General features: G+C 38.7%; 1 protein-coding gene across 1 annotated transcript in view; it reads right to left on the minus strand.

The window, feature by feature from the left end:
* Positions 1-3,271: 3,271 nt before the first annotated feature.
* LOC139762551 (Golgi resident protein GCP60) overlaps positions 3,272-27,205 on the minus strand; it is a 54,483-nt gene continuing 30,549 nt past the window's right edge. Inside the window, 6 exon segments of the mRNA XM_071687575.1 lie at positions 3,272-12,006; positions 12,206-12,374; positions 13,677-13,801; positions 21,620-21,716; positions 25,826-25,849; positions 25,852-25,989. Of these exon segments, the coding sequence (XP_071543676.1) occupies positions 11,786-12,006; positions 12,206-12,374; positions 13,677-13,801; positions 21,620-21,716; positions 25,826-25,849; positions 25,852-25,989 (774 nt within the window). The 3' untranslated portion in view covers positions 3,272-11,785.

Raw genomic sequence — 27,205 nt, forward strand, 5'->3', positions numbered from 1 at the left:
TTTACAACATGCAGGGAATACATGGGAAGTATTCTTTCTCCCCTATCCCCAGAGATATATATATATGTTAGAAGTCATGGGAAAAGGAGAAGGGAGAAACCAAATTAAAGATGGAGTGAAACATTTTTTGAGTGCTTGGAGCCTAAGGATGCAGGAAGATGAAATGCATGCATGGGATAAAGTGAACTTAAATGATGTGGTATACAGGGGGGGATGTGCTATCAATGGACTGAACCACAGCACATGATGCAGCCAGGTAAAGCCATAGACAGCAGGGTTTGTGGAACCTGTTTATGCATAGGAGCTATGGTTTCAATGCATACACATGACAGCTAGAGAATGAATGTTCTTTGTGCTACCTCATGAATGTGAGAAATGGTAAAAAGCTTGAAAGAAAGAGTAAGTATAATTTCAGCCATATATCATAATGAGGCAATTCTTTGTCTGTTCATAGCATTACCTCTTTAGCATGGTATGAAAAAAATGCACTAAAAAAATTCTATAATCTTTTCAAGAAGTCAGTTAATATATATGCAACTACTCTATTTCATTACAGTAATATGAACCAATTCTAAAACTGAAATGAGGCTTAACCCAGTAATATTATAGAGATGGTTGGGAGGCAAAAAGACCAATCAGAGCCTAAGAGAACGTTTCAAAACATTACTAGAATGCATTAAGTGCTTAGTACTAGCTTAAATGAGTAAAGGTTTTCTACTTCACTGTAAGATGTTTAAAGTCATATTTGTGCAATGCTGCATTCATAGCTTTGTTTCTTAGTATTTAAACTAAAATACACATGCATTCAGGTGACAACATAGAAATATCACAAAGTCTTTTGAAACACAAGAAAACTATGACATACCATGTAATCTTAACAAAAATATTAAAAACTAATAATGCTAATAATATATTCTCTAAAAGGACATTAATGCTCTATAAAAGCCAAAGGAGGGTTCAGGTCTCCTCATACCTCCTTATCTACTGTCCAAGTACTATGCCCCATAAGTGCTCCGGAATGACATCATGCATATCATAATAACATTTGGTACTTTAGAGATATTTTCACGATACTCTTTTTTAGTGTCAATGCCACAGAAAAGCATAAAAGAGCTCATGTTGTTAGTTTCAAGTGAGGTGAGATTAAATTTTATCACAAGGGTAGTTAGCAATGACCCAGCTGAGCAAGTTGTGGGTACATAACATGGCAACTCTATCAGCAGAAGTGTTACCTCTAGTTTTCCTCTCATCCCATTTTGATAATTGCAAAAGGGAAAAAAGGAGTAAAACAGACCTGAGACTGATATGGTAAAATTTCCATGCAATTGATTGGAAGATCACATAAATGGGGTCTTCCTTATAGGCTTTTAAGTGAAAATTATTGTTCCTCTCATAAAACTCATCAAACAAAAATTCTACCTACTTCTTGATTACTTCAACATTCAAGTTTGTAGCATGCTTTAGTTACTCTAACTTTTTTAATTGAAGTATAACATGGACAAAAATTGGTGTTGGGCATACAAAACCTCCAGGAATTTCTAATAAAAATAATATCAATAAAGGATAACATCAATTTACACATCTCTCTCCACTTCTGCCTTGTTCTCAGACCACTTCAACACTTATAAAGAAGATTGCATATCAATTTCAGATGATACATATATCTATCATTTTGTATTTCCATCTAATACCTTCATCATATTTGCAGGCTTTCCTATGCATTTGAAATACCAACTTATTGACTTTAGCAAGATGAATACTCAGCAACTACTAAAACCGCATAATTCCAAAATCCATATCAGCATTCATCTTGACATATGGCTGCTATTATTTGGCCACTTAAACACAGTTATAAAATGAAGTCATTACAAAAGCTGTCTTGGACCTGCTTAAGTTTATCAACACTGAGTCTTCATGTCAGCTGACAGTGGCTTGATCTCACAAACTTTCCAATACATTGCACACAGTCAAGCTAGTAAATCAGAAAAATACAGTATTCCTTAACATTCTTAACAAAAAAATAGTTTGTATTATCTCTCCCCATCATCTTATAGATGGTGACAATAACACACCCCCTTTCAGTTGTACTAATATAAAAGATTCCTATAATTAAACTGGTTTACTTGTGGACAGGACATACCTGGATGACAGCTAACATATATGTCACTAATTGAATAAAATTTTGGGAGGGGCTAATATCCTTACGATTAATTCATCTTTTCGTCAAGGACATGCCTGACTAGCCAATAGCAACAGTTTGCTTGGGAATTGTGGGTACTCATTAACGTTCTTCTGCTTTACACTGCATGGTAAGGCTGCCTTGACTGATATTTCAAGTTCTGATGGGTGCTATAATGACAGTTCATAGAACTGATGGAAAATAATATACATAACCATACTTGGCACAAAGAATTAAAATAATCAAGACACAATGTTCACAAGAGAACACTAATGAGGCAACAATAAAACTGTCAACAGCAGAAACTTTTTCACCATCTTGAAATTCCATGATGTACTAGAAAACTTCTTAATGACTAGAACATGGAGTAAATAAGTAATTTGGGACAAAATCAACGGTTAACACTAATGGGTTTACATTTTGAATAGGTCAATGGTAAAAGAGAAATTATGTACTTGATGGCACTGTATTACAAATCATTCAGGGTAAAAATGACTCTTTTCAAAAGCAACAAACTTATACAATGAGATAGATGTGTTCAGGATAATCATGACAAAATTTATTCATTGAAAGAGAACAGCTTTAACTGGACATTACTCCTTACCTAATTTCACTGCTAACCCATAGCTGTTAATTTCATCAAAAATGAACTATACATTTAATCACAAAACCATAGTTACTTTAATAACACACTCCTTGCACCAAACAAACAAAAACTGCTTTGAGAGAATAATAATAGGTTAAATAAGGAGCCACCAATTCAGAATACATCAAGACATTAAGGATGAAATTAAGTTAAGCTAAATTCTTTAAATAATACAACCAAAAATAAGTATAGAGCAAAGTAACATGCTAACTCAAATCTGTACAATATTAGAAATAATAAAAGGAATATTTCTTGTACAGAACAAAATAACTTACCCTTCTACATCAGTGCAATAACACAAAGTAACATGCTAACTCAAATCCATACGATAATGAAAATGACAAAAGGAATGTTTCTTACAGCCCCAAGTTTTTTGTTACTGACCTATGGTCTTCAATCCATTCTCATATATACAGGTGGAGCTTCACAGCTCATCATTTAACCACAAAGTCTTAAATATTTCTGCACTCAACTTTAGCTTCCACCATAAAAAGAATATTAAAAGACATTCAAACTAAATAGAACATGTTGCAAAAATGTTCACAATTCAAGTAAGCCAAACAACTGGGCATATCAACTGTTACTCTCTTGCTCTGATATCTATGCATCAAAAACCTAGTAAGAGATCTCACAAGCCATTTCTAAGTCATGAATAAAACCAATACAATAGACTGAAATCAATTCTACATCTATGATCAAGCTAAAGGAAAAGAGTACCTGAGAAAGAATAGTGAAAATGAAAAAGCATTGCTACAAGAGTGAATATGAAAAAATTTGTGCAACAGTTGAGGCCAATACTAGTTATCATTGCACTGCATACATTCTGTTTGTGAGAAACAAAATAAAAAAACACTTACACAAAAGTGAATATGAAAAAATTTGTGCAACAGTTAAGGCAATACTATTATTGCACTACATATATTATGTTTGTGAGAAATAAAATAAAAAACACTTACAATTTTCTCTAACATAACTACAACAGTGATTATGAAAACTCATTTTGCATAATGATATAAATCCAGTTATTACTTGAAATGACAAATGGCAATTTGTCTACAAATTTATGTACTGCTGCAGCTACACAAACTAATATGAAGTTCTTAGTCATATAAATCTGTTCTCACTGTTAACATAATCTGCTTGCAAATGGTTACACCAAGCCTTAAAGGTCAATTTCAATGAAGCTGTATCACTATAATCAGATGGAAAAGAAAACAGTGTCAATGAGAACTTTCTTGCCTAAAAAAAAGTCCTCCTAACCCTCCTCTCAAAACGAGCATAGCCTCAAAGGTGCAAGAGTCCCATATAAGTTCCTAGAGTTACTAAACAGTAACAATAAAACTTGGCTTTTATAAGAGAATCTGGATATTTAGACAGAGTTAGTATTAACTATTGTGAGAAATGAATATGACTTTAGTCACTTTTATTTTCTGTAAATATAATTTCCTTTTGTTACACTGTTAGGGTTAAACTGATGGTACAAAACAATCAGTTGATTTTATCAAAAACAACATACTTGTTTGTAATAATTTTTTCCCTATAAAAAATTTCAAATAAACAAATCTTGTTTTCTGGAAACTATTCTTATATCCTCCAATAACTAATTTTGATATAATTCTGATATTATTTCCATAGTACCGACAATGTTAAGCCAATATGGTTCTCCCATTCTTTCAGTAGATAATTCTGAAACATTTAATTTTTTCTGATGTTGAAGGCTCCGGCCATAAACAAAAATCCACATCAAGGCTGGGCCTTAATTGAAATATAAAGAGAATTCTGAAATGAAAAAGGAAAAGGCAAGGGAAAGTTTTTACAAATTTTGAAGGATGTGAAAGACCTGTCTTTTGAAATGGGCCAGGTAATAGTTATTACGAAAGATATGAGAAGGTAGAGAGTCCCATTCCTTCAACATATAGGAAAAGAAGCCAATGGCCACACAATAATCATGTGATGCAGCAGCTTGCTGAGTATTGCATGGTCTAGCTATGGGTGAAGGAATGCAAGCAGCCAACTCTCAGGAGCAAAATCTAAAGTAATACCTAGAGAAGAGGGAAAGTGAACCAACATTGCAGCACAGGGCAAGGGGGTCAAGTTTGGAAGTTAGCCTAGGGCAGTTTATAAGTCAGACCACTTTTGACTCATCTCTTTCAAGTAAGTATATAGAGACAGAATCACCTCAAATGAGAAAGCAGTACTCCATAAAGGGACAAATAAATCCCTTGTATAAACAGAGCAACTGTTCAGAAGAGAAGTTTCAACATCTGAACAGGACACCCAGTTTCTTAGAGGCAGACTTAGCTATTCCTGTAATTTGGGGTTTCCATGAAAGAGTGGATGTTACAGTAATACCAAGTATGTTCGTTGAGTCAAGAGGTGGAATTACAAATCTGTCAAAGGAGATACAAAAATTGTGAGGAGTTTTTGATTGAGAGATGGGTAGATATTGGGTCTTGGAGGCATTAAACTTAACAAGATTTTGTGTACCCCATTGAGATATCCTGTTCAAGTCTGAGTTTATGTAAGAAGCAGAGTCAAGATGAGATACATATCAAATGAGAGAAGAGGGAGCAGAATTGAAGGATATGGATGAATGCAGTGTTGAGTCAACAGCACATGAGCACATAGGCTAATTTGTGGAGGAGAGGAAATCACTGAAAAAAGGAGAAAAATTGTAAAGGACAGGACAGAACCTTAAGGGACACCACTCTTGATGGAGAAAAGGGGGGAGGCTGATCCATCAACAACCACAGAGGTAGATCGGCCGGAGAGGAAGCTAGATATGGAGGAATAAAGTGAGGAAGGAAAGCCAAAAGAGGGGACTTAGATATGACACCCAGTCAAAAGCCTTATATATGCCAAGGGCAACTACACATGACTCCCCAAAATCTTTCAGGGATGATAATCAAAGTGTTGTTTATCTATATAATTACAGTCTCTCTATGGCATTTCAGTAAGCTCCAAAACCAAACATTCCCAAAAGGTGCTTTAGTTGACAATGAGACACCTTGGATTGGGAGTGAACTGTTGATTAATCCATAATCATTGAGGAAGTCTGGGACTAAGGCCTCAAGGGAAAATAGTTTTTACAAATAGAGACACTATCAACCTTGCAAAACACGGTATGGTTATACTCAATCCAAGGGGCATCACTTTGAGCAGCTGAATTTGGTTTCTTATCTTGAAAACAAAAAAAATTCATATTCTGGGGTGAAAGGGAATGTGACAGTGAAAGTCCCTAAGTCCAAACTGATTGTTTAATCATTTACCATTTGGACTGTCATCTGTTCATTAAAGTGGTTATCTTAACTTTCTGTTATGATGCAGGTATTTACCAAGGACATATTCAAAACCATCCTCTCTGTTTTTTTTTTTTATAACTAGAAAGGTGCTGATTATAAAGCAGGCCTCTTACAGGTCCTATGTTACCTTACCTGCCTATATACCTTTAAAGGTTGAGTCTGGCACTGTCCCAAAATTCTCTTTGAAAGAGGAGTTGAAACCTTTCAATCCAACTCAGACTTTTTCTTAACAAAGATACACCCAACTTTCCAAAAATCTTTAAAGTTCTGAAGCTGACCCTTGACTCAGGAGCTATTTTTACAGCAATCTATCAGAGAGTTTCATTCATGGCTATGAAAGGGCTGTCTCAAATGGACATCTCTGCCTCTGAAAAGGAGAGACTTAGGACAAGTACTCCTTTTCATAGGAAAAAAGAGTTAACAACTGAGGCTAAGAAACACTGTTCTAATTATGGTAACTTGTCTAGAAAACTTTCTGAATAGCCTCATGTGGAAAAACAATAATTCATAGAGAAGTGAAGAATGAAGTAGTTCTAACTGCTTTCCTTTAGAGAGATGTAGCCTGTTTTTTACATTCTTGTCTCATTACTGAAAAATGAAAAAAAGGTTTCGCTGCAAGAACAGGTAAGTGCTCAAAGAACAGGTCTTTGACTCTCCCAGTAAGGAATAGCTTAAAAGAATGCTCCTTATAAATGGAAAGGTATGAGGAAGAATAGAATTATCAGCAGGGACAAGTTAGCTTTCATGAACATTAAAAAATGTAAAAGGAATTCAAACAACAAACTGAATGCATAACTCCAATTCCCACCCAATATGGCCAGCTTTGGGGAAAGCTAATGAAGTTTATACTACAAAAAGCCCATCTTTTCTTTCTCTATAGGCCATTCTGAAATTCTATCACACCTTAGCCAAATAGCCAAAAGGATAGATACTTAACCATGGTGAGATGGACAAAATTGAAATAAAAAGGAGGCTGGAGAATAAAGTCCCCAAGCATTTGAGATCCACAAAAGTCTGTAGCAGGTTGATACCAATAACCAAGGAATAATGACATCACTGCTGGGTGGAGGTTGCTGATTGGTCAGTGTGTAGATCCATACCAAGCCAAAGGTGTCAAAATCAAGTACACAGTTAGGTAAGGTTAAGAAGCATTTAATCACCAAAATCATGGGGTTTAGGGGTTTCTAGCTCCTGAGGATCCTAAAAATTTTCTCAAGGCTGATGAGATGAACCAATCTTGGAAAAAAAATGAGATCATCTATTTCATGTGTGGCGGAGTGGCGGCAGGAATGGATGAAGGCAGCACATATGAATATGTGCATGTGTATATATGTATATGTCTGTGCATGTATATGTATGTATACGTTGAAATGTTGAAATGTGCATGTGTGGGCGTCTACGTATATACGTGTGTATGTGGGTGGGTTGGGCCATTCTTTCATCTGTTTTCTTGCGCAACCTCACTAACGCGGGAGACAACGACAAAGTGTAATAAAAAAAAATATATTATTGGGAGGCATTACCTTAGATTTACAGTTAAGAAATGTAGAATGAATGATTTTACAAACTTCTCTGGCCACTAGAGGATATATGAGTCAGAGGTGGGGGGAACGAGAAGTGGGAGACCAAATTGGAGGTGGAAGAATGGAGTGAAAAAGATTTTGAGCGATCGGGGCCTGACCATACAGGAGGGTGAAAGGTGTGCAAGGAATAGAATGAATTGGAACAATGTGGTATACCAGGGTCGACGTGCTGTCAATGGATTGAACCAGGACATGTGAAGTGTCTGGGGTAAACCATGGAGAGTTCTGTGGGGCCTGGATGTGGAAAGGGAGCTGTGGTTTCGGTGCATTACACATAACAGCTAGAGTCTGAATGTGGACAAATGTGGCCTTTGTTGTCCTTCCAGTGCTACCCTGCACGCACGCAAGGGGAGGGGGGTGTCATTTCATGTGTGGTGGGGTGGCGGCGGGAATGGATGAAGGCAGCATGTCTGAATATGTGCATGTGTATATATGCATATGTCTGTATGTATATGTATGTACATGTTGAAATGTATAGGTATGTATATGTGCATGTGTGGGAGTTTATGTATATACATGTGTATGTGGGTGGGTTGGGCCATTCTTTCATCTGTTTCCTTGCACTACCTCGCTGAAGTGGGAGACAGTGACAAAGCATAATAAAAATAAAATAATAATAATAATTATTTATATATATTTATCTATTTTGCTTTGTCGCTGTCTCCCGCATTTGCGAGGTAGCGCAAGGAAACAGACGAAAGAAATGGCCCAACCCACCCCCATACACATGTATATACATACACGTCCACACATGCAAATATACATACCTATACATCTCAATGTACACATATATATACACACACAGACATATACATACATACACATGTGCATAATTCATACTGTCTGCCTTTATTTATTCCCATCGCCACCTCGCCACACATGGAATAACATCCCCCTCCCCCCTCATGTATGTGAGGTAGCGCTAGGAAAAGACAACAAAGGCACCATTCCTTCACACTCAGTCCCCAGCTGCCACATAATAATGCCCGAAACCACAGCTCTCCCTCCACATCCAGGCCCCACACAACTTTCCATGGTTTACCCCAGACGCTTGACATGCCCTGATTCAATCCATTGACAGCACATCGACCCCGGTATACCACATCGATCCAATTCACTCTATTCCTTGCCCTCCTTTCACCCTCCTGCATGTTCAAGCTCCAATCACTCAAAATCTTTTTCACTCCATCTTTCCACCTCCAATCTGGTCTCCCTCTTCTCGTTCCCTCCACCTCCGACACATATACCCTCTTGGTCAATCTTTCCTCACTCATTCTCTCCATGTGACCAAACCATTTCAAAACACCCTCTTCTGCTCTCTCAACCAGACTCTTTTTATTTCCCCACATCTCTCTTACCCTTACATTACTTACTCAATCAAACCACCTCACACCACATATTGTCCTCAAACGTCTCATTTCCAGCACATCCACCCTCCTGCACACAACTCTATCCATAGCCCACGCCTCGCAACCATACAACATTGTTGGAACCACTATTCCTTCAAACATACCCACTTTTGCTTTCCGAGATAATGCTCTCGACTTCCACGCATTCTTCAAGGCTCCCAGAATTTTCACCCCCTCCCCCACCCTATGATTCACTTCCGCTTGCATGGTTCCATCCACTGCCAGATCCACTCCCAGATATCTAAAACACTTTACTTCCTCCAGTTTTTCTTCATTCAAACTTACCTCCCAACTGACTTGACCCTCAACCCTACTGTACCTAATACCTTGCTCTTATTCACATTTACTCTTAACTTTCTCCTTTCACACACTTTACCAAACTCAGTCACCAGCTTCTGCAGTTTCTCACATGATTCAGCCACCAGCGCTGTATCATCAGCGAACAACAACTGACTCACTTTCCAAGCTCTCTCATCCCCAACAGACTGCATACTTGCCCCAAAACTCTTGCATTCACCTCCCTAACAACCCCATCCATAAACAAATTAAACAACCATGGAGACATCACACACCCCTGCCGCAAGCCTACATTCACTGAGAACCAACCACTTTCCTCTCTTCCTACACGTACACATGCCTTACATCCTCGATAAAAACTTTTCACTGCTTCTAACAACTTGCCTCCCACACCATACATTCTTAGTACCTTCCACAGAGAATCTCTATCAACTCTATCATATGCCTTCTCCAGATCCATAAATGCTACATGCAAATCCATTTGCTTTTCTAAGTATTTCTCACATACATTCTTCAAAGCAAACACCTGATACACACATCCTCTACCACTTCTGAAACCACACTGCTCTTCCCCAATCTGATGCTCTGTACATGCCTTCACCCTCTCAATCAATACCTTCCCGTGTAATTTACCAGGAATACTCAACAAACTTATACCTCTATAATTTGAGCACTCACTCTTATCCCCTTTGCATCTGTACGATGGCACTATGCAAGCATTCCGCCAATCCTCAGGGACCTCACCATGAATCATACATACATTAAATAACCTTACCAACCAGTCAACAATACAGTCAGCCCCTTTTTTAATAAATTCCACTGCAATACCATCCAAACCTGCTGCCTTGCCAGCTTTCATCTTCCGCAAAGCTTTTACTACCCCATAATCATAATAATGATAATAATAATAATAATAATAATCCCTGGGGATAGGAAAGGAGGAGCTAGTGCCCTTCTTATATTACGGTACTTTCTATATGAAGGGACAAGGAAGCCAAGTGAAGATTTTACCTAAACTGTTATAGCTACCACCTCGCTCACAGAGGAAACAGTGAACAAGTATGGCATGAAAACAAAATAATAATGACAATAATGGTATCAATAGTAATGATAATAATGATTACTCTTGGGTATAGGGAAGACAGAACACTACTCACATATCTCCTGTGTATTGTAGAAGGAAACTATGAAGGGCAAGAGCAGGGGTCTGGATATTCTCCCCATCTGTATAAAAATTTTATAAGTAGAAATAGAAGGAACAAAATAAAAATTTTCCATGGACACATAGTTCCTCATGCTACCTTGTTAGAATATAAAAGGCAAGCATGTAAAAATAGATAATCAAAATAATGATATAATTTGCAATGCCCACACACCCAAATTATAGTCAAGAAACAGCCTTCAGAACAATACACAAGAAAACTGGTTTAACAACTTCTTAACTACACTCATAGTCAATCTACAGCAAACCCTAGATGTAATACATTTCTCAGATTAAACAGAAGGTAGTTCATGAGAATTACAGCAAATGAGCAAAGGTGCAGTATATTTACAGATGCAATGCATACAAACACTTCAAATAACAATTAAAGTGCATTAAACTCTTTTGAAATATAATGAAAACAAGCCTTCTTATCTGTGTGCACTTAACCACCATGTATCTAGGTTCTGATCAATCTTATATGAATTTGTCATTTTTAACATAAGGAACACAATGTAATACAAGACTATATAAGCTGTTATGAGTTCTGCATTCACAGGCTGTAACTGGCATAACGATACATGTTCTAGTAATGCTGATTCATGATTATGCCTTTTACTGCAATCAATATATCTTATACAGAATTAGCTAGCACAAAAAGTTTTCAGAGCAAATTCTTTATTGGGGGAATGGTAAAAGATACACACAAGGCAAGACACTGAAACCTTAAATGTCATGGTCACGACCTTAAAGAAGACTGGGAAACCCTTGTTTTACTGAAAATAAAGAAATATCCTTCATTCTCAGTGACAGTAGGAAAATGCAATAAGTTGGAAATATTAAATATCTGCATATGATACAGTCTTCCAAGTCATATACACAGGTGAACTTAAAGATTATGAAGAATCATGAAAATGTATGCAAAATATCAAGACAATGCAAACTACATGCAAACTTTTATCTTAAAACAAGATATTTTATCTCTGCACTTAAAACTTTTACTGAGAATATTATTTACAAAAGCAGTACATGATTTGTCCATTTACACAGGATGTAAAAAGCCCTATCAAAAAGTGAAGTAGTAAAAAAATTAAGACTGCCACCTGACACACTAGCAGCAAAGTGAACCAATGAAGACAGATGCCTTCTCTATTTATGTCTTTTTATCTCACCTCGTGTAGTAAACACGATAGTAAAGTGTCTTACTCCGCCACAGAGAATAGGAATTATCAAACTTGAGGAGGTACACGCCAGTTCCTGGATAAGTGTGTGAGCCAGCATATACTTCTTCATAGCAATCCCGTCGGTATACTGGGATAATCACAGACTGTGCTGGTCTTTCATTCTCAAGCTTCCTTCCTGCTAGGCGTTCAACATCATCACCCTCACCTGCAATAAATGTAAAATATAAATCAATCACCATCTAATCAAACATGATCTAATCACCAAACAATAATGGAGTAACTGATTTATCTTTCTCAGAATATTGCTATTAAATAATCCATATATAATTAAGCTGGAAGAAGAGTAATATATTAAGTTTAGTTTTCTATATATGCAATCTGAACCATGAAAAGGAATACCTTACCTTCTAAGTCTTCTTCTTCTTCCTCATTCTCACTTTCAGATATGTGGACAGACACTACATTACTGGAGTCTTTAGTCCATTCAAAATATACACCAAAACCTATGTCATAACTGTCTGTTGCAAACTCCCAAAATAAACAAGTGCCATCTTCATGGGTAGGGACTCGTACCTGCACAGAATTTAAGTGGCAAATTACAAACATGGCACTTTTACCAAAAAGTTATTCATATCCACATAAATATTAACATTTCAACAACTTCAGCACACACATGGACACTCATGACATTTCCCATTATTTAGCTAAGTTTCTCAAGCACAATCTATTTCATATATTCCAATCCTAATACATCTTTATACAGTCCTCTCTCCATGTGAACATTTCTTGCACATATAATCTCCCTCAGCCTGTCTTTACACTTTCCTCATGGTTTCCCCAGTGTTTTCTGTACTTCTTAATCAAAACTTTCCTCAAGGTTTCCCCAGTGTATTCTGTACTTCTTAATCAAAGCACTTTCTTGTATCATTATTTCTACATCCAACCCCTCCATGTGAAAGTACTACTCAGATTTCCATCCTTCACTCTACTAACCACTCCTCTCTCCACATTGCTCCAAAGATCCTCAATACTCATTCCGTCAATTATCATTACTTAACAGGAGATTTGAAAATAAATATTTCAAGTCTAAATTCATCAAGTCACTCTGTTATTGTATAATATACCAGTGTTTCACTTTCACATTTTAGTATATGCCATGCATCACATTCCAAAAGAGTCTGCCACACCAATAGGCTTGCAATATTTTTCTTCATTTCTTTCCTAGGATAACTGACTACTTAATTCATTTATCTAGCCTGCTTGAGATTACACTGTAAGTGAAAAGTCAGCTTAGGTGAGGCTGTATCATCGTCATTTGATGAAACAACATACAGTCTTGTCAAAGAACATCTTGCTTCAAAGGTATCCATCCTGTCCCTGCTACTGAGTACAACACAGACTTGGGATGCAGGAACCCCTGGAAAATGGGTCCTAGGTAACAGCAGGACCCTGATAGAGAGGAGTCCCAAGGCAATAAATCTTAGCCTCCAAATCTCCAACCTGAATAACTATGCTTTCTAAATATGTTATCATACAAGCCTTTTCAAACTTTGAATAAACTGACTCTTATTTTCTCCAATCTTCTTGTTAGCATTCACTGTCAACTTTTAAATATTTTTCTAAAGCCATTTACAATATCCTGTGGTTCTTCTGCTGAGATACTCTGTATACACAAGTCAGTCAAAAATGGTCTCTTTGAGTTCTAGATTTCCAATAATGCTTCTCTCCACCTATGACTAGCTAAAACTTGACAAACCCAATAATAAAGGCAATTAGCAACCATGCACAACTAAACTAGGATCATCATTTAACATTAATGAAGATATGACAAGGCAAAATCTGATGTTTCCACATTTCGTTAAATACAAAACTCACAGTGACAGTTTCTCCATGACCAACTTTAATGACAGAGTCACCTCCTTCCCGTCTTATGGACTCTTTGAAATCTTGGATGTCTCGTCTTGTCCACATGGAAGCTGGAGCAATAACTTGCAATGAATCTGAAATGGAAAGAATGGCATGATTTTATTACAAATACCCATATAACTCAAGTGAAAAGCCAAATGGCTACACAAAATTAAAGGTAGATCACAAACAAGTTCTGCTAGTGCAATACCACTTTACTGTAAAAATGATCAACTAAATCATTGCAACATCATACAGATCACTACAATACTTAGTGGCTATTGCTTGACCAGTAAAAAATATCTTCTTCCTCTTACAAGTATTCAGAAAAGTAAAAAGAATCTAATGATTGCTCAGTATTAGTAACAATAATAACCATTTTCCATAAGTACACGAGGGTCATCAATTTTTTCCCTTACTATTTTCCTACTCTCATCTCTTCATCTAATAAATCTACATTGCTTATTAGAATACACAGTCTTGCAGACACAACACAACCATTATGAAAGGTCAATGCTGTGTCAATGGGTGTACTAAAATTGCTTGGAAGACTCAATGACCACAATACAGAATTAAACTTTAGGATTTTGTGACTGAAGAGGAAAACAAAAACCATATTAACTAAAAGACTGTATCAGTTGAAAAAGAAAAGGTGGATGTCAGATGCAACATCAGCCATACTGCATAATTATGACACAGTGACTGCATTATTTACACCCATGCAACTCATTAGAAATAACCCTTTGTTTCACCAAGATCACTTACCATCAACACTACTACATACATTGAAAGTTTATGATGGAAAGTCAGCTGGGCTCAGTCACCCAGCAAGAAACATCAATGCATGGTTCAATAGTTTACTGATGGCTCTCTTCTATACTCACACACTGCAGCACAACTTCATGGTTATCTATATATTTTCAAATTCTATGTTCTCTCTTAATTATTAGCTCCAGTTTCTTCAAGTCATACCAGTTGATAAAACAATGCCAAATGTTTCACTTAATCACTCCATTAAAGTCTACCTGTCAACTTTCTTCAACAAAGAAACCTTTTCCACAGCAGATAATGAACCTTCAACATGCTGTCAGTCAATAGACTAAACCAGGGTATGTGAAGCATACAGGGTAAACTATGGAAAGGTCTTTGGGGCCTGGTCGAAGAGAGGGAGTAATAGTTTCAGTTCATTTCACTTGACAGAGAACGTGAGTGGATGTGGCCTTTCTTCATCTGTTCCTGGTGCTACCTCATCAGTGCAGGCCACATGGCCATCAAGTATGAAAGAAAAGATAATAAATGAAAATTGGTTTCTGAATGATTACAATCCTCTAGGCCACCTGCATATATTCTAGGTTGCATACTTAAGGGCAAATGCCAGCTAATTATACTGATAAAGGGGATGTAAACATAAGAACTGCTAATGTAACGAATGGAGACACTAGCAGCCAGATGGGGGTACACACTGGTGGGAAACTCCAACACACTGCATGGCTAAGCAACCAACCCAAGTGCAGTAGTAAATTTGTTAATTCTTGGGTGGTTTCCTGGATTCATCCATTTTCATAAAAACTACTGGAAAATGGATAGCCAGACCCAGGAGATTCAACTGTATATCTCATTTACAGAGACCTCTCAATTTACGCATATATCATTTACACCATTTTTAGAATAAAGAACATCATTAGACTGGCAGTGTAGTAGCATGGCACTGCCAGTGCCATGCAAGAAGCACACTCTTGTTATATTTGATGAGGATGACCCAAACACAGAATGGATTCCAAAGGTAGCCCAAAGTGTCTTAGCTGCCATCAGGTGCTATACAGAAATCCACCATAAGACAATGAAGGCTACACAGACATCACTAGATTTCTTTCTGAAGAAAAGGACACTCATAAAGAGAACCAGCCATCAACATCTAGTGATGCAATGGCTGAAATCACTTGAACATCACCTCCATCTTCCACAACTACATCATCTGACCCAGATGACCCCCTTCTACAGTAACTCCACCACTCACCTCCTCCTTCTCCATCAGAACCAGCGATAAACTCAGTAACAGCGGTAATTGTAAGAGTTGGAATTTAGTTATTTTCTGCTTACATAAGTAGCATTCATTGAACAGTATGTATATCACAGTATTTCATATTCACTGTTATAATTATACTGTAGTTTTTCACTGGTACAATATCTAGTACTCTCTTATCAATCACAAAACCTCTATTCCTTGGACATCTTTCATTCTCCTGCATGTTCAGGCCCCAATTGGTCAAAATCTTTTTCACTCCATCCTTCCATCTCAATTTGGTCTCCCACTTTTCCTTGTTCCCTCTACCTCAGACACATATCCTCTTTGTCACTCTTTCCTCACTCATTCTTTCCATATGTCCAAACCATTTCAACACACCCTCTTCTGCTCTCTCAACCACAATATTTTAGTTACCACATATCTCTCTTACCTTTCATTACTTAATTGAACAAACCACCTCACACCACATATTGTCCTCAAACATTTCATTTCTCCACTCTCCTCTGTACAATCCTATTTACATACCATGCTGACATACGTCCAACTTACGTCTATTTCAAGATCTGACTAGTCGGTGGGAATGGAACTTGGACATATGTTGGGGAGCATCTGTAATGTGAAATCTTTTTCCAAAATCAATACTTTGTCGCTGTCTCCCGTGTTAGTGAGGTAGCGCAAGGAAACAGATGAAAGAATGGCCCAAACCACCCACATACAAATGTATATACATAAACGCCCACACATGCACATATACATACATATACATACGCAGACATATACATATATACACATGTACATATTCATACATGCTGCCTTCATCCATTCCCACCGCCACCCCAATACACATGAAATGGCACCCCACTCCCACCACGTGCAAGCGAGGTAGTGCTAGGAAAAGACAACAAAGGCCACATTTGTTCACACTCAGTCTCTAGCAGTCATGTGTAATGCACCGAAACCGCAGCTCTCTTTCCAAATCCTGGCCCCAAAGAACTTTCCATGGTTTACCCCAGACACTTCACATGCCCTGGTTCAATTCACTGACAGCACATCAACCCCGGTATACCACATCATTCCAATTCACTCTATTCCTTGCACGCCTTTCACCCTCCTGTATGTTCAGGCCTTGATCGCTCAAAATTTCTTTCACTCCATCCCTTCACCTCCAATTTGGTCTACCACTTCTATTCGTTCCATCCACCTCTGATACAAATATCCTCTTTGTCAATCTTTCCTCACCCATTCTCTCCATGTAACCAAACCATTTCAATACACCCTCTTCTGATCTCTACACAACACTCTTTTTATTACAACACATCTGCCGGCAAGGCAGCAGGTTTGGATGGTATTGCAGTGGAATTTATTAAAAAAGGGGCTGACTGTATCATTGACTGGTTGGTAAGGTTATTTAATGTATGTATGACTCATGGTGAGGTGCCTGAGGATTGGCGGAATGCGTGCATAGTGCCTTTGTACAAAGGCAAAGGGGATAAGAGTGAGTGCTCAAATTACAGAGGTATAAGTTTGTTGAGTATTCCTGGTAAATTATATGGGAGGGTATTGATTGAGAGGGTGAAGGCATGTACAGAGCATCAGATTGGGGAAGAGCAGTGTAGTTTCAGAAGTGGTAGATGATGTGTGGATCAGGTGTTTGCTTTGAAGAATGTATGTGAGAAATACTTAGAAAAGCAAATGGATTTGTATGTAGCATTTATGGATCTGGAGGAGGCATATGATAGAGTTGATAGAGATGCTCTGTGGAGGCATTAAGAATATATGGTGTGGGAGGCAAGTTGTTAGAAGCAGTGAAAAGTTTTTATCGAGGATGTAAGGCATGTGTACGTGTAGGAAGAGAGGAAAGTGATTGGTTCTCAGTGAATGTAGGTTTGCGGCAGGGGTGTGTGATGTCTCCATGGTTGTTTAATTTGTTTATGGATGGGGTTGTTAGGGAGGTGAATGCAAGAGTTTTGGAAAGAGGGGCAAGTATGAAGTCTGTTGGGGATGAGAGAGCTTGGGAAGTGAGTCAGTTGTTGTTCGCTGATGATACAGCGCTGGTGGCTGATTCATGTGAGAAACTGCAGAAGCTGGTGACTGAGTTTGGTAAAGTGTGTGAAAGAAGAAAGTTAAGAGTAAATGTGAATAAGAGCAAGGTAATTAGGTACAGTAGGGTTGAGGGTCAAGTCAATTGGGAGGTAAGTTTGAATGGAGAAAAACTGGAGGAAGTAAAGTGTTTTAGATATCTGGGAGTGGATCTGGCAGCGGATGGAACCATGGAAGCGGAAGTGGATCATAGGGTGGGGGAGGGGGCGAAATGTTGATGAGATGTTTGAGGACAATGTGTGGTGTGAGGTGGTTTGATCGAGTAAGTAACGTAAGGGTAAGAGAGATGTATGGAAATAAAAAGAGCATGGTTGAGAGAGCAGAAGAGGGTGTTTTGAAATGGTTTGGGCACATGGAGAGAATGAGTGAGGAAAGATTGACCAAGAGGATATATGTGTCGGAGGAGGAGGCAACGAGGAGAAGTGGGAGACCAAATTGGAGGTGGAAAGATGGAGTGAAAAAGATTTTGTGTGATCGGGGCCTGAACATGCAGGAGGGTGAAAGGAGGGCAAGGAATAGAGTGAATTGGATCGATGTGGTATACTGGGGTTGACGTGCTGTCAGTGGATTGAATCAGGGCATGTGAAGCATCTGGGTAAACCATGGAAAGCTGTGTAGGTATGTATATTTGCGTGTGTGGACGTATGTATATACATGTGTATGGGGGTGGGTTGGGCCATTTCTTTCGTCTGTTTCCTTGCGCTACCTCGCAAACGCGGGAGACAGCGACAAAGCAAAAAAAAAAAAAAAAACATCTCTCTTACCCTTTCAGTACTTACTCGATCAAACCCATTCACACCACATATTGTCCTCAAGCATCTCATTTCCAACATATCCACCCTCCTCAGCACAATCCTATGCCTCGCAACCATATAACATTTTTGGAACCACTATTCCTTCAAATGTACCCATTTTTGCTCTCCGAGATAACATTCTCGCCTTCCACACATTCTTCAACGCTCCCAGAACCTTCGCCCCCTCCCCACCCTGTGATTCACTTCCACTTCCATGGTTCCATCCGCTGTTAAATCCACTCCCAGATATCTAAAACACTTCACTTCCTCCAGTTTTTCTCCATTCAAACTTACCTCCCAATTCACTTGTCCCTCAACCCTACTGAACCCAATAACCTTGCTCTTATTCACATTTACTCTCAGCTTTCTTCTTTGACACACTTTACCAAACTCTGCAGTTTACCAACTTCAGTTTCTCACCCAAATCAGCCACCAGCACTGTATCATCAGCAAACAACAACTGGCTCACTTCCCAAGCCCTCTCATTCACAACAGACTGCATACTTACCCCTTTTTCCAAAACTCTTGCATTCATCTACCTAACAACCCCATCAATAAACAAATTAAACAACCATGGAGACATCATGCATCCCTGCTGCAAGCCAATTTTTACTGGGAACCAATCACTTTCCTCTCTTCCTACTCGTACACATGCCTTGCATCCTCGATAAAACTTTTCACTGCTTCTAGCAGCTTACCTCCCACACCATATACTCTTAATACCTTCCACAGAGCATCTCTATCAACTCTATCATATGCCTTCTCCAGATCCATATGCTACATACAAATCCATCTGTTTTTCTATTTCTCACATACAGTCTTCAAAGCAAACACCTGATCCACACATCCTCTACCACTTCTGAAACCACATTGCTCTTCCCCAATCTGATGCTCTGTACATGCCTTCACCCTCTCAATCAATACCCTCCCATATAATTTCCCAGGAATACTCAATGAACTTATACCTCTGTAATCTGAACACTCACCTTTATCCCCTTTGCCTTTGTACAATGGCACTATGCATGCATTCTGCCAATCTTCAGGCACTTCACCATGAACCATACATACAATGAATATCCTCACCTCCCTTTCTTAATAAATTCCACAACAATACCTTCCAAACCTGCCACCTTGCTGGCTTCCATCTTCCGCAAAGCTTTCACTACCTCCTCTCTGTTTACTAAATCATTCTCCCTGACCCTCTCAAATTCACATGCCACTTCAACCAAAACACCCTATATCTGCCACTCTGTCATCAAACACATTCAACAAACTTTCAAAATACTCACTCCATCTCCCTCTCACTTTACCACTTCGTGCTATCACCTCCCCAATTGCCCCTTCACCGATGTTCCCATTTGTTCTCGTCTCACGCACTTTATTTACCTCCTTCCAAAACATCCTTTTATTCCCCCTAAAATTTAATGATACTCTCTCACCCCAATTCTCATTTGTTCTCTTTTTCACCTCTTGACCTCTCACCCCAATTCTCATTTGTTCTCTTTTTCACCTCTTGACCTTTCTCTTGACCTCTTGCTTCTTTCTTTTATACATCTCTCCCAGCCATTTGCACTATCTCCCTGCAAACATCGTCCAAATGCCTCTCTCTCTTCTCTTTCACTAACAATGTTACTTCTTCATCCCACTACTCACTACCCTTTCTAATCTGCTCACCTCCCACATTTCTCATGCCACAAGCATCTTTTGCACAAGCCATCACTGCTCCCCTAAATACATCCCATTCCTCCCCCACTCCCATTATGTCATTTGCTCTCACCTTTTTCCATTATGTCCTTTGCTCTCACCTTTTTCCATTCTGTGCTCAGTCTCTCCTGGTACTTCAACACACAAGTCTCCTTTCCAAGCTCACTTACTCTCACCACTCTTTTCACCCTAACATTCTCTCTTCTTTTCTGAAAACCTCTACATATCTTCACCTTTACCTCCACAAGATGATGATCAGACATCCCTCCGTTGCCCCTCTCAGCACATTAACATCCAAAAGTCTCTCTTTCACGCGCCTATCAATTAACATGTAATCCAATAACGCTCTCTGACCATCTCTCCTACTTACGTATGTTTTAGTTTTCGTACAATTCGCCATTTCCCGCACCAGCGAGGTAGCGTTAAGAACAGAGGACAGCCTTTGAGGGAAATCCTCACTTGGCACCATTCTCTGTTCTTTCTTCTGGAAAATTAAAAACGGGAAGGTTCTCCCCTATCCCCAAGGATAAGGGAGACGTATGTATACTTATGTATATCTCTTTCTAAACCAGGTATTCCCGATCACCAGTCCTTTTTCAGCACACAAATCTACAAGCTTTACTACATATGACTACAAATTTCTCAGTACTTCTAAATATCTTTCATCCCAAACAACATAAAAAATAACAAACTCCTAATATATCCCCCCTTTCTTTCTTAATTTTGACCATGTCTTTTATATCCCGATATATGTTGTGCATAAACTCTTCTGCTCTTCAGACTTAGATCCAGACAGCCATATCCTTTCATATAATCCCTTAAATCATCACTCTGCACCATTTTTGTCTGAATTCTTGCTGCGACTGCTGTAAATAATAATACCAGTGCTATCATAACATTCTTACAATTTCACATCGAAATAATATCTTTCATCTCTGCCCTTAATAAATATGGCATGAAAGCACTTGCTGTAAATGCTTATCTCTTATATGTCAAGTAAAAGGCAATTGTTTAAACTGAGTGACTGCTTTACTATAATTATATTTTGACAAATTCTTTAAAATCTGCTGATATATTCTAATATCTAAATGTATGAGTTCATGATCACATTATCTGGAGAATACTAGTATTTTGCAAGTATCTTTAAATACACTATATGGTTTACAAGACATAAACATAAAACAATTTTCAGGAATCTAACTAAAAGATAAAACCTGTCACACTAAAGGTGGTGTTGAAACATTTATCATATCTACGAGTCATGTTCTCTTACTCTGATTCTAATTTACCTTCTTCCTCCGTGTCCTCAGCACCATCAGACTCATGACCATTTTCTGCAGGGACAGGGCTCTCCTCACCTCTGTCTGACAGGCTCTCTTGACCCACCTGAAGATGAGATACTTTTATGTTTACATATGTCATCCTTGCATTTCTAATCTTTACAATTTTCTATCATACAGGAGTGATAAAGCACTGGGCTAAGTTAACTCTTAACCCTTACAGTGAAATCTAATACTGTTATCCTTTCCTATCTTCATAATATCTGGACATTCTCTCAGATAAACAGAAGGGAATCCCAAACTGAAACCTCTGATATGTCAAAAGCCTTTATCATGCTTTGGCACTGAGGTCTGATTAAGCTTCCCATTTCAGGCTTTCCTCTTTTGCTCTAGTTTCTCAAATCTAGCTTCCTTTCTGGCCAATCCATCTTCAAAACTACTATTAAATCAATCTATCCCTCTTTCATCAACGAAACTGGAGTACCTTAGGGATCTGTTTTGATTCCTATGCTCTCCTTCCCTTTTCTCAATGATTTCCCTTTAACAGATAACCAAGTGCAATTGTATGCTGACAACTCAACACTGTATTACTCCACTTCCTTCAAATGTGCTCCAAGATCTCTCAATCTCTTGTAACAGTTACTTCAATGAATATATATTTGGACAAGATTTCCTACTGGGACGAATGTAACCGAAGTCAGTTTATTTTTATTCATTTATTTTGCTTTGTCGCTGTCTCCCGCATTAGCGAGGTAGCACAAGGAAACAGACGAAAGAATGGCCCAACCCACCCCCATACACACATGTATATACATACACGTCCACACACGCAAATATACATACCTATACACCTCAATGTACACATATATATACACACACAGACATATACATATATACACATGTACATAATTCATACTGTCTGCCTTTATTTATTCCCATCGCCACCTCGCCACACATGGAATAACAATCCCCTCCCTCCTCATGTGTGCTAGGTAGCGCTAGAAAAAGACAACAAAGGCCCCATTCGTTCACACTCAGTCTCTAGCTGTCGTGTAATAATGCACTGAAACCGTAGCTCCCTTTCCACATCCAGGCCCCACACAACGTTCCATGGTTTACCCTAGACGCTTCACATGCCCTGGTCCAATCCATTGAGAGCATGTCGACCCCGGTATACCACATCGTTCCAATTCACTCTATTCCTTGCCCGCCTTTCACCCTCTTGCATGTTTAGGCCCCGATCACTCAAAATCTTTTTCACTCCATCTTTCCACCTCCAATTTGGTCTCCCACTTCTCCTCGTTCCCTCCACCTTCGACACATATATCCTCTTGGTCAATCTTTCCTCACTCATTCTCTCCATGTGACCAAACCATTTTAAAACACCCTCTTCTGCTCTCTCAACCACACTCTTTTTATTTCCACACATCTCTCTTACCCTTACATTACTTACTCGATCAAACCACCTCACACCACATATTGTCCACAAACATCTCATTTCCAGCACATCCACCCTCCTGCGCACAACTCTATCCATAGCCCACGCCTCGCAACCATACAACATTGTTGGAACCACTATTCCTTCAAACATACCCATTTTTGCTTTCCGAGATAATGTTCTCAACTTCCAAACATTCTTCAAGGCTCCCAGAATTTTCGCCTCCTCCCCCACCCTATGATTCACTTCCACTTCCATGGTTCCATTTGCTGCCAGATCCACTCCCAGATATCTAAAACACTTTACTTCCTCCAGTTTTTCTCTATTCAAACTTACCTCCCAATTGACTTGACCCTCAACCCTACTGTACCTAATAACCTTGCTCTTATTCACATTTACTCTTAACTTTCTTCTTTCACACACTTTACCAAACTCAGTCACCAGCTTCTGCAGTTTCTCACATGAATCAGCCACCAGCGCTGTATCATCAGCGAACAACAACTGACTCACTTCCCAAGCTCTCTCATCCACAACAGACTGCATACTTGCCCCTCTTTCCAAAACTCTTGCATTCACCTCCCTAACAAACCTTCAAAATACTCACTCCATCTCCTTCTCACATCACCACTACTTGTTATCACCTCCCCATTAGCCCCCTTCACGGAAGTTCCCATTTGCTCCCTTGTCTTACGCACTTTATTTACCTCCTTCCAAAACATCTTTTTATTCTCCCTAAAATCTAATGATACTCTCTCACCCCAACTCTCATTTGCCCTCTTTTTCACCTCTTGCACCTTTCTCTTGACCTCCTGTCTCTTTCTTTTATACATCTCCCACTCATTTGTATTTTTTCCCTGCAAAAATCGTCCTAATGCCTCTTTCTTCTCTTTCACTAATAATCTTACTTCTTCATCCCACCACTCACTACCCTTTCTAATCAACCCACCTCCCACGCTTCTCATGCCACAAGCATCTTTTGCGCAAGCCATCACTGCTTCCCTAAATACATCCCATTCCTCCCCCACTCCCCTTACCTCCTTTGTTCTCACCTTTTTCCATTCTGCACTCAGTCTCTCCTGGTACTTGCTCACACAAGTCTCCTTCCCAAGCTCACTTACTCTCACCACTCTCTTCACCCCAACACTCTCTCTTCTTTTCTGATTACCCCTACAAATCTTCACCTTTGCCTCCACAAGATAATGATCAGATATCCCTCCAGTTGCACCTCTCAGCACATTAACATCCAAAAGTCTCTCTTTCACGCGCCTATTAATTAACACGTAATCCAATAACGCTCTCTGGCCATCTCTCCTACTTACATACGTATACTTATGTATATCTCTCTTTTTAAACCAGGTATTCCCAATCACCAGTCCTTTTTCAGCACATAAATCTACAAGCTCTTCACCATTTCCATTTAGAACACTAAACACCCCATGTATACCAATTATTCCCTCAACTGCCACATTACTCACCTTTGCATTCAAATCACCCATCACTATAACCCAGTCTTGTGCATCAAAACCACTAACACAATCATTCAGCTGCTCCCAAAACATTTGCCTCTCATGATCTTTCTTCTCATGCCCAGGTGCATATGCACCAATAATCACCCATCTCTCTCCATCAACTTTCAGTTTTACCCATATTAATCTAGAATTTACTTTCTTACACTCTATCACATACTCCCACAACTCCTGTTTCAAGAGTAGTGCTTCTCCTTCCCTTGCTCTTGTCCTCTCACTAACCCCTGACTTTACTCCCAAGACATTCCCAAACCACTCTTCCCCTTTACCCTTGAGCTTTGTTTCACTCAGGTCCAAAACATCCAGGTTCCTTTCCTCAAACATACTACCTATCTCTCCTTTTTTCTCATCTTGGTTACATCCACACACATTTAGACACCCCAATCTGAGCCTTCGAGGAGGATGAGCACTCCCCGTGTGACTCCTTCTTCTGTTTCCCCTTTTAGAAAGTTAAAATACAAGGAGGGGAGGGTTTCTGGCCCCCCACTCCCATCCCCTTTAGTCGCCTTCTACGACACGTGAGGAATGCGTGGGAAGTATTCTTTCTCCCCTGTCCCCAGGGGGATATAAATGCTATAAAATTCATTTTCTGCTCACTGCCCTTCTTAGTATTCCTCATAACTTTTCCATATCCTCATAACTTTTCCATAAGTCCATAAATCAACATAATATACATACTTGATACCACAATGACATACTACCTATCCTGGAAATCCTATATTACACAAACAGCTACATTTGCCTCTGAATGATTGGAAGTCCTGTTCAGATACCATAAATCCTTCTCTTCTGAATAGCTAGTTTGATTACAAAAATTGATTCATTCTTGTATAGTACTACTTCTCATACTTACCTGACAGAGTCTGTCTAAATAATGTGACTTGTCAGTTCTCCCATTCTTCCCTTTAAACTTCCCTCTTCTACAGATGCAAATGTAGTTTCTACCTCCAATAACTGGCTGCTTGTATGCCCCAGATATCATTTAGGCTACATAATGGTAGGCAACTTACTGCATCTTATGATTACCATGTGTCAGATGGCAACTCAAGGGTGGGATTTTGAAGTATTTGTGTCCTTCCCTGCACCACAAAGCCTTCAAACTCTTTCCCTTTAATGTCTTTCCTGCTGGAACCTGACCTTTTGAAAGAGGCAGTTTTACACTTCCTTCACAAATCATAAATCATTTTTCCTCCTCTCTTCTCACTTTTCAATTCTTACCCTTTTCATACTTTGGGATAAAAAAAAAATTACCTGTTCATTTGTATCTTCTCCTACTTGATGCTGTTCTCTTGATGTTCCTGTTGCTGCTGTTGCTGCTGTTGTTGCTGCTGCTGCAAGAGAAGCTGTTGTTGGTAGACTTGCTGCATATACTGCTGATAATGTTGATCTTGTAACTGTCTGATTAAGACTCCTTGCTGCAAAAGTGTGAGGCAAATTTAAAAAAAATTTTTAATGAAGAAAGGTATGAAAAGTGCTGTGAAAAACAAAAGAAATTAAATTCAACTTTGAGAGACCAGTTTCAATTGAGAAATGCAACATTCATGAACTACTTCAGTCTCATTAATCCATTAGAACTTGAAAGCAAGAATAACTGATACCCTCATCAAAATACTGGTTATACCACTCTATGAAGTCCTAAACTCAAATTTTGAAGTTAGTTTTCCAACCCTTAAACCTCAAATCTTCCCATCTGCAGCAGTGCTAGTTTATCAACCTCCAGTTTTGGGTCAGTCTACATCAGGGGAAGGCTGGCAACTCACGTGTTGTTTTACAGAATAGTCTCAATAATATACTTTCCCACATTTGCTTCATTTTACTACCCTTTGAATCCATGGCAAAAGAGTAAACAGTTGTCAGAGGAACCCTGTAGTGTTTTCTACAACACTACAGGTGTCTCCTGCTTAATGGATTAAATATATGTTCCTAAGAAATTGGTTATTCCCCCTTTTGGTGTCATGGACGTCAATCTACTGTTACATAGAACAGTACTATGAATGTGAAACTAAAAGCTTAATTTTCCATTTCAAAGCTGAATTCTGCATGCATTTCAAACTATGCTAGATGGCCATAGATGGCAACCTAAACCAACGATGAGTCACTAATGATGCCTGAAGGCCTCAGTAACCTGCTAATGACCATAGTGGAAGGCTATGTGCCTTTTCTAGGAATTTGCATATGTGACACCCATCACCACCCATAGCATCCACTACTGATCCCTGTTGTGCCTATTTTGGAATGTCCAATCTGGTAAACAATGTATTTTTCCTAAATCATAAAAGTTTAACTGTTCATTCATGGGAAAAAGAATAATAATTTTGATAGTTTTATGCATCTAATTATATATATAAAGTTGAAATGTAAGTGAACACAGCTTGCATATGTAGGACAGGCCACTCCTGTAATTGTGTTCTACCTAATCTAGCAACAATTAAGTCTTTATTCTTAAAAAAATATACTTATACTTTCTGCATATTGTCATAATAAAAAAAATATTTCTATCATACTGGGGAGACCAACTATGCACCAAAAGGGTTAGGCATGGCACAATTAAATTAGGCACTCATTTTCCTATGGACTCCCTTTATATACATAATTGGAGAAGTGTTCCTACAGAAAAAAAATTCGGCCATG

The sequence above is a fragment of the Panulirus ornatus genome, chromosome 43, assembly GCF_036320965.1.
Source record: "Panulirus ornatus isolate Po-2019 chromosome 43, ASM3632096v1, whole genome shotgun sequence".
NCBI lineage: Eukaryota > Metazoa > Arthropoda > Malacostraca > Decapoda > Palinuridae > Panulirus > Panulirus ornatus.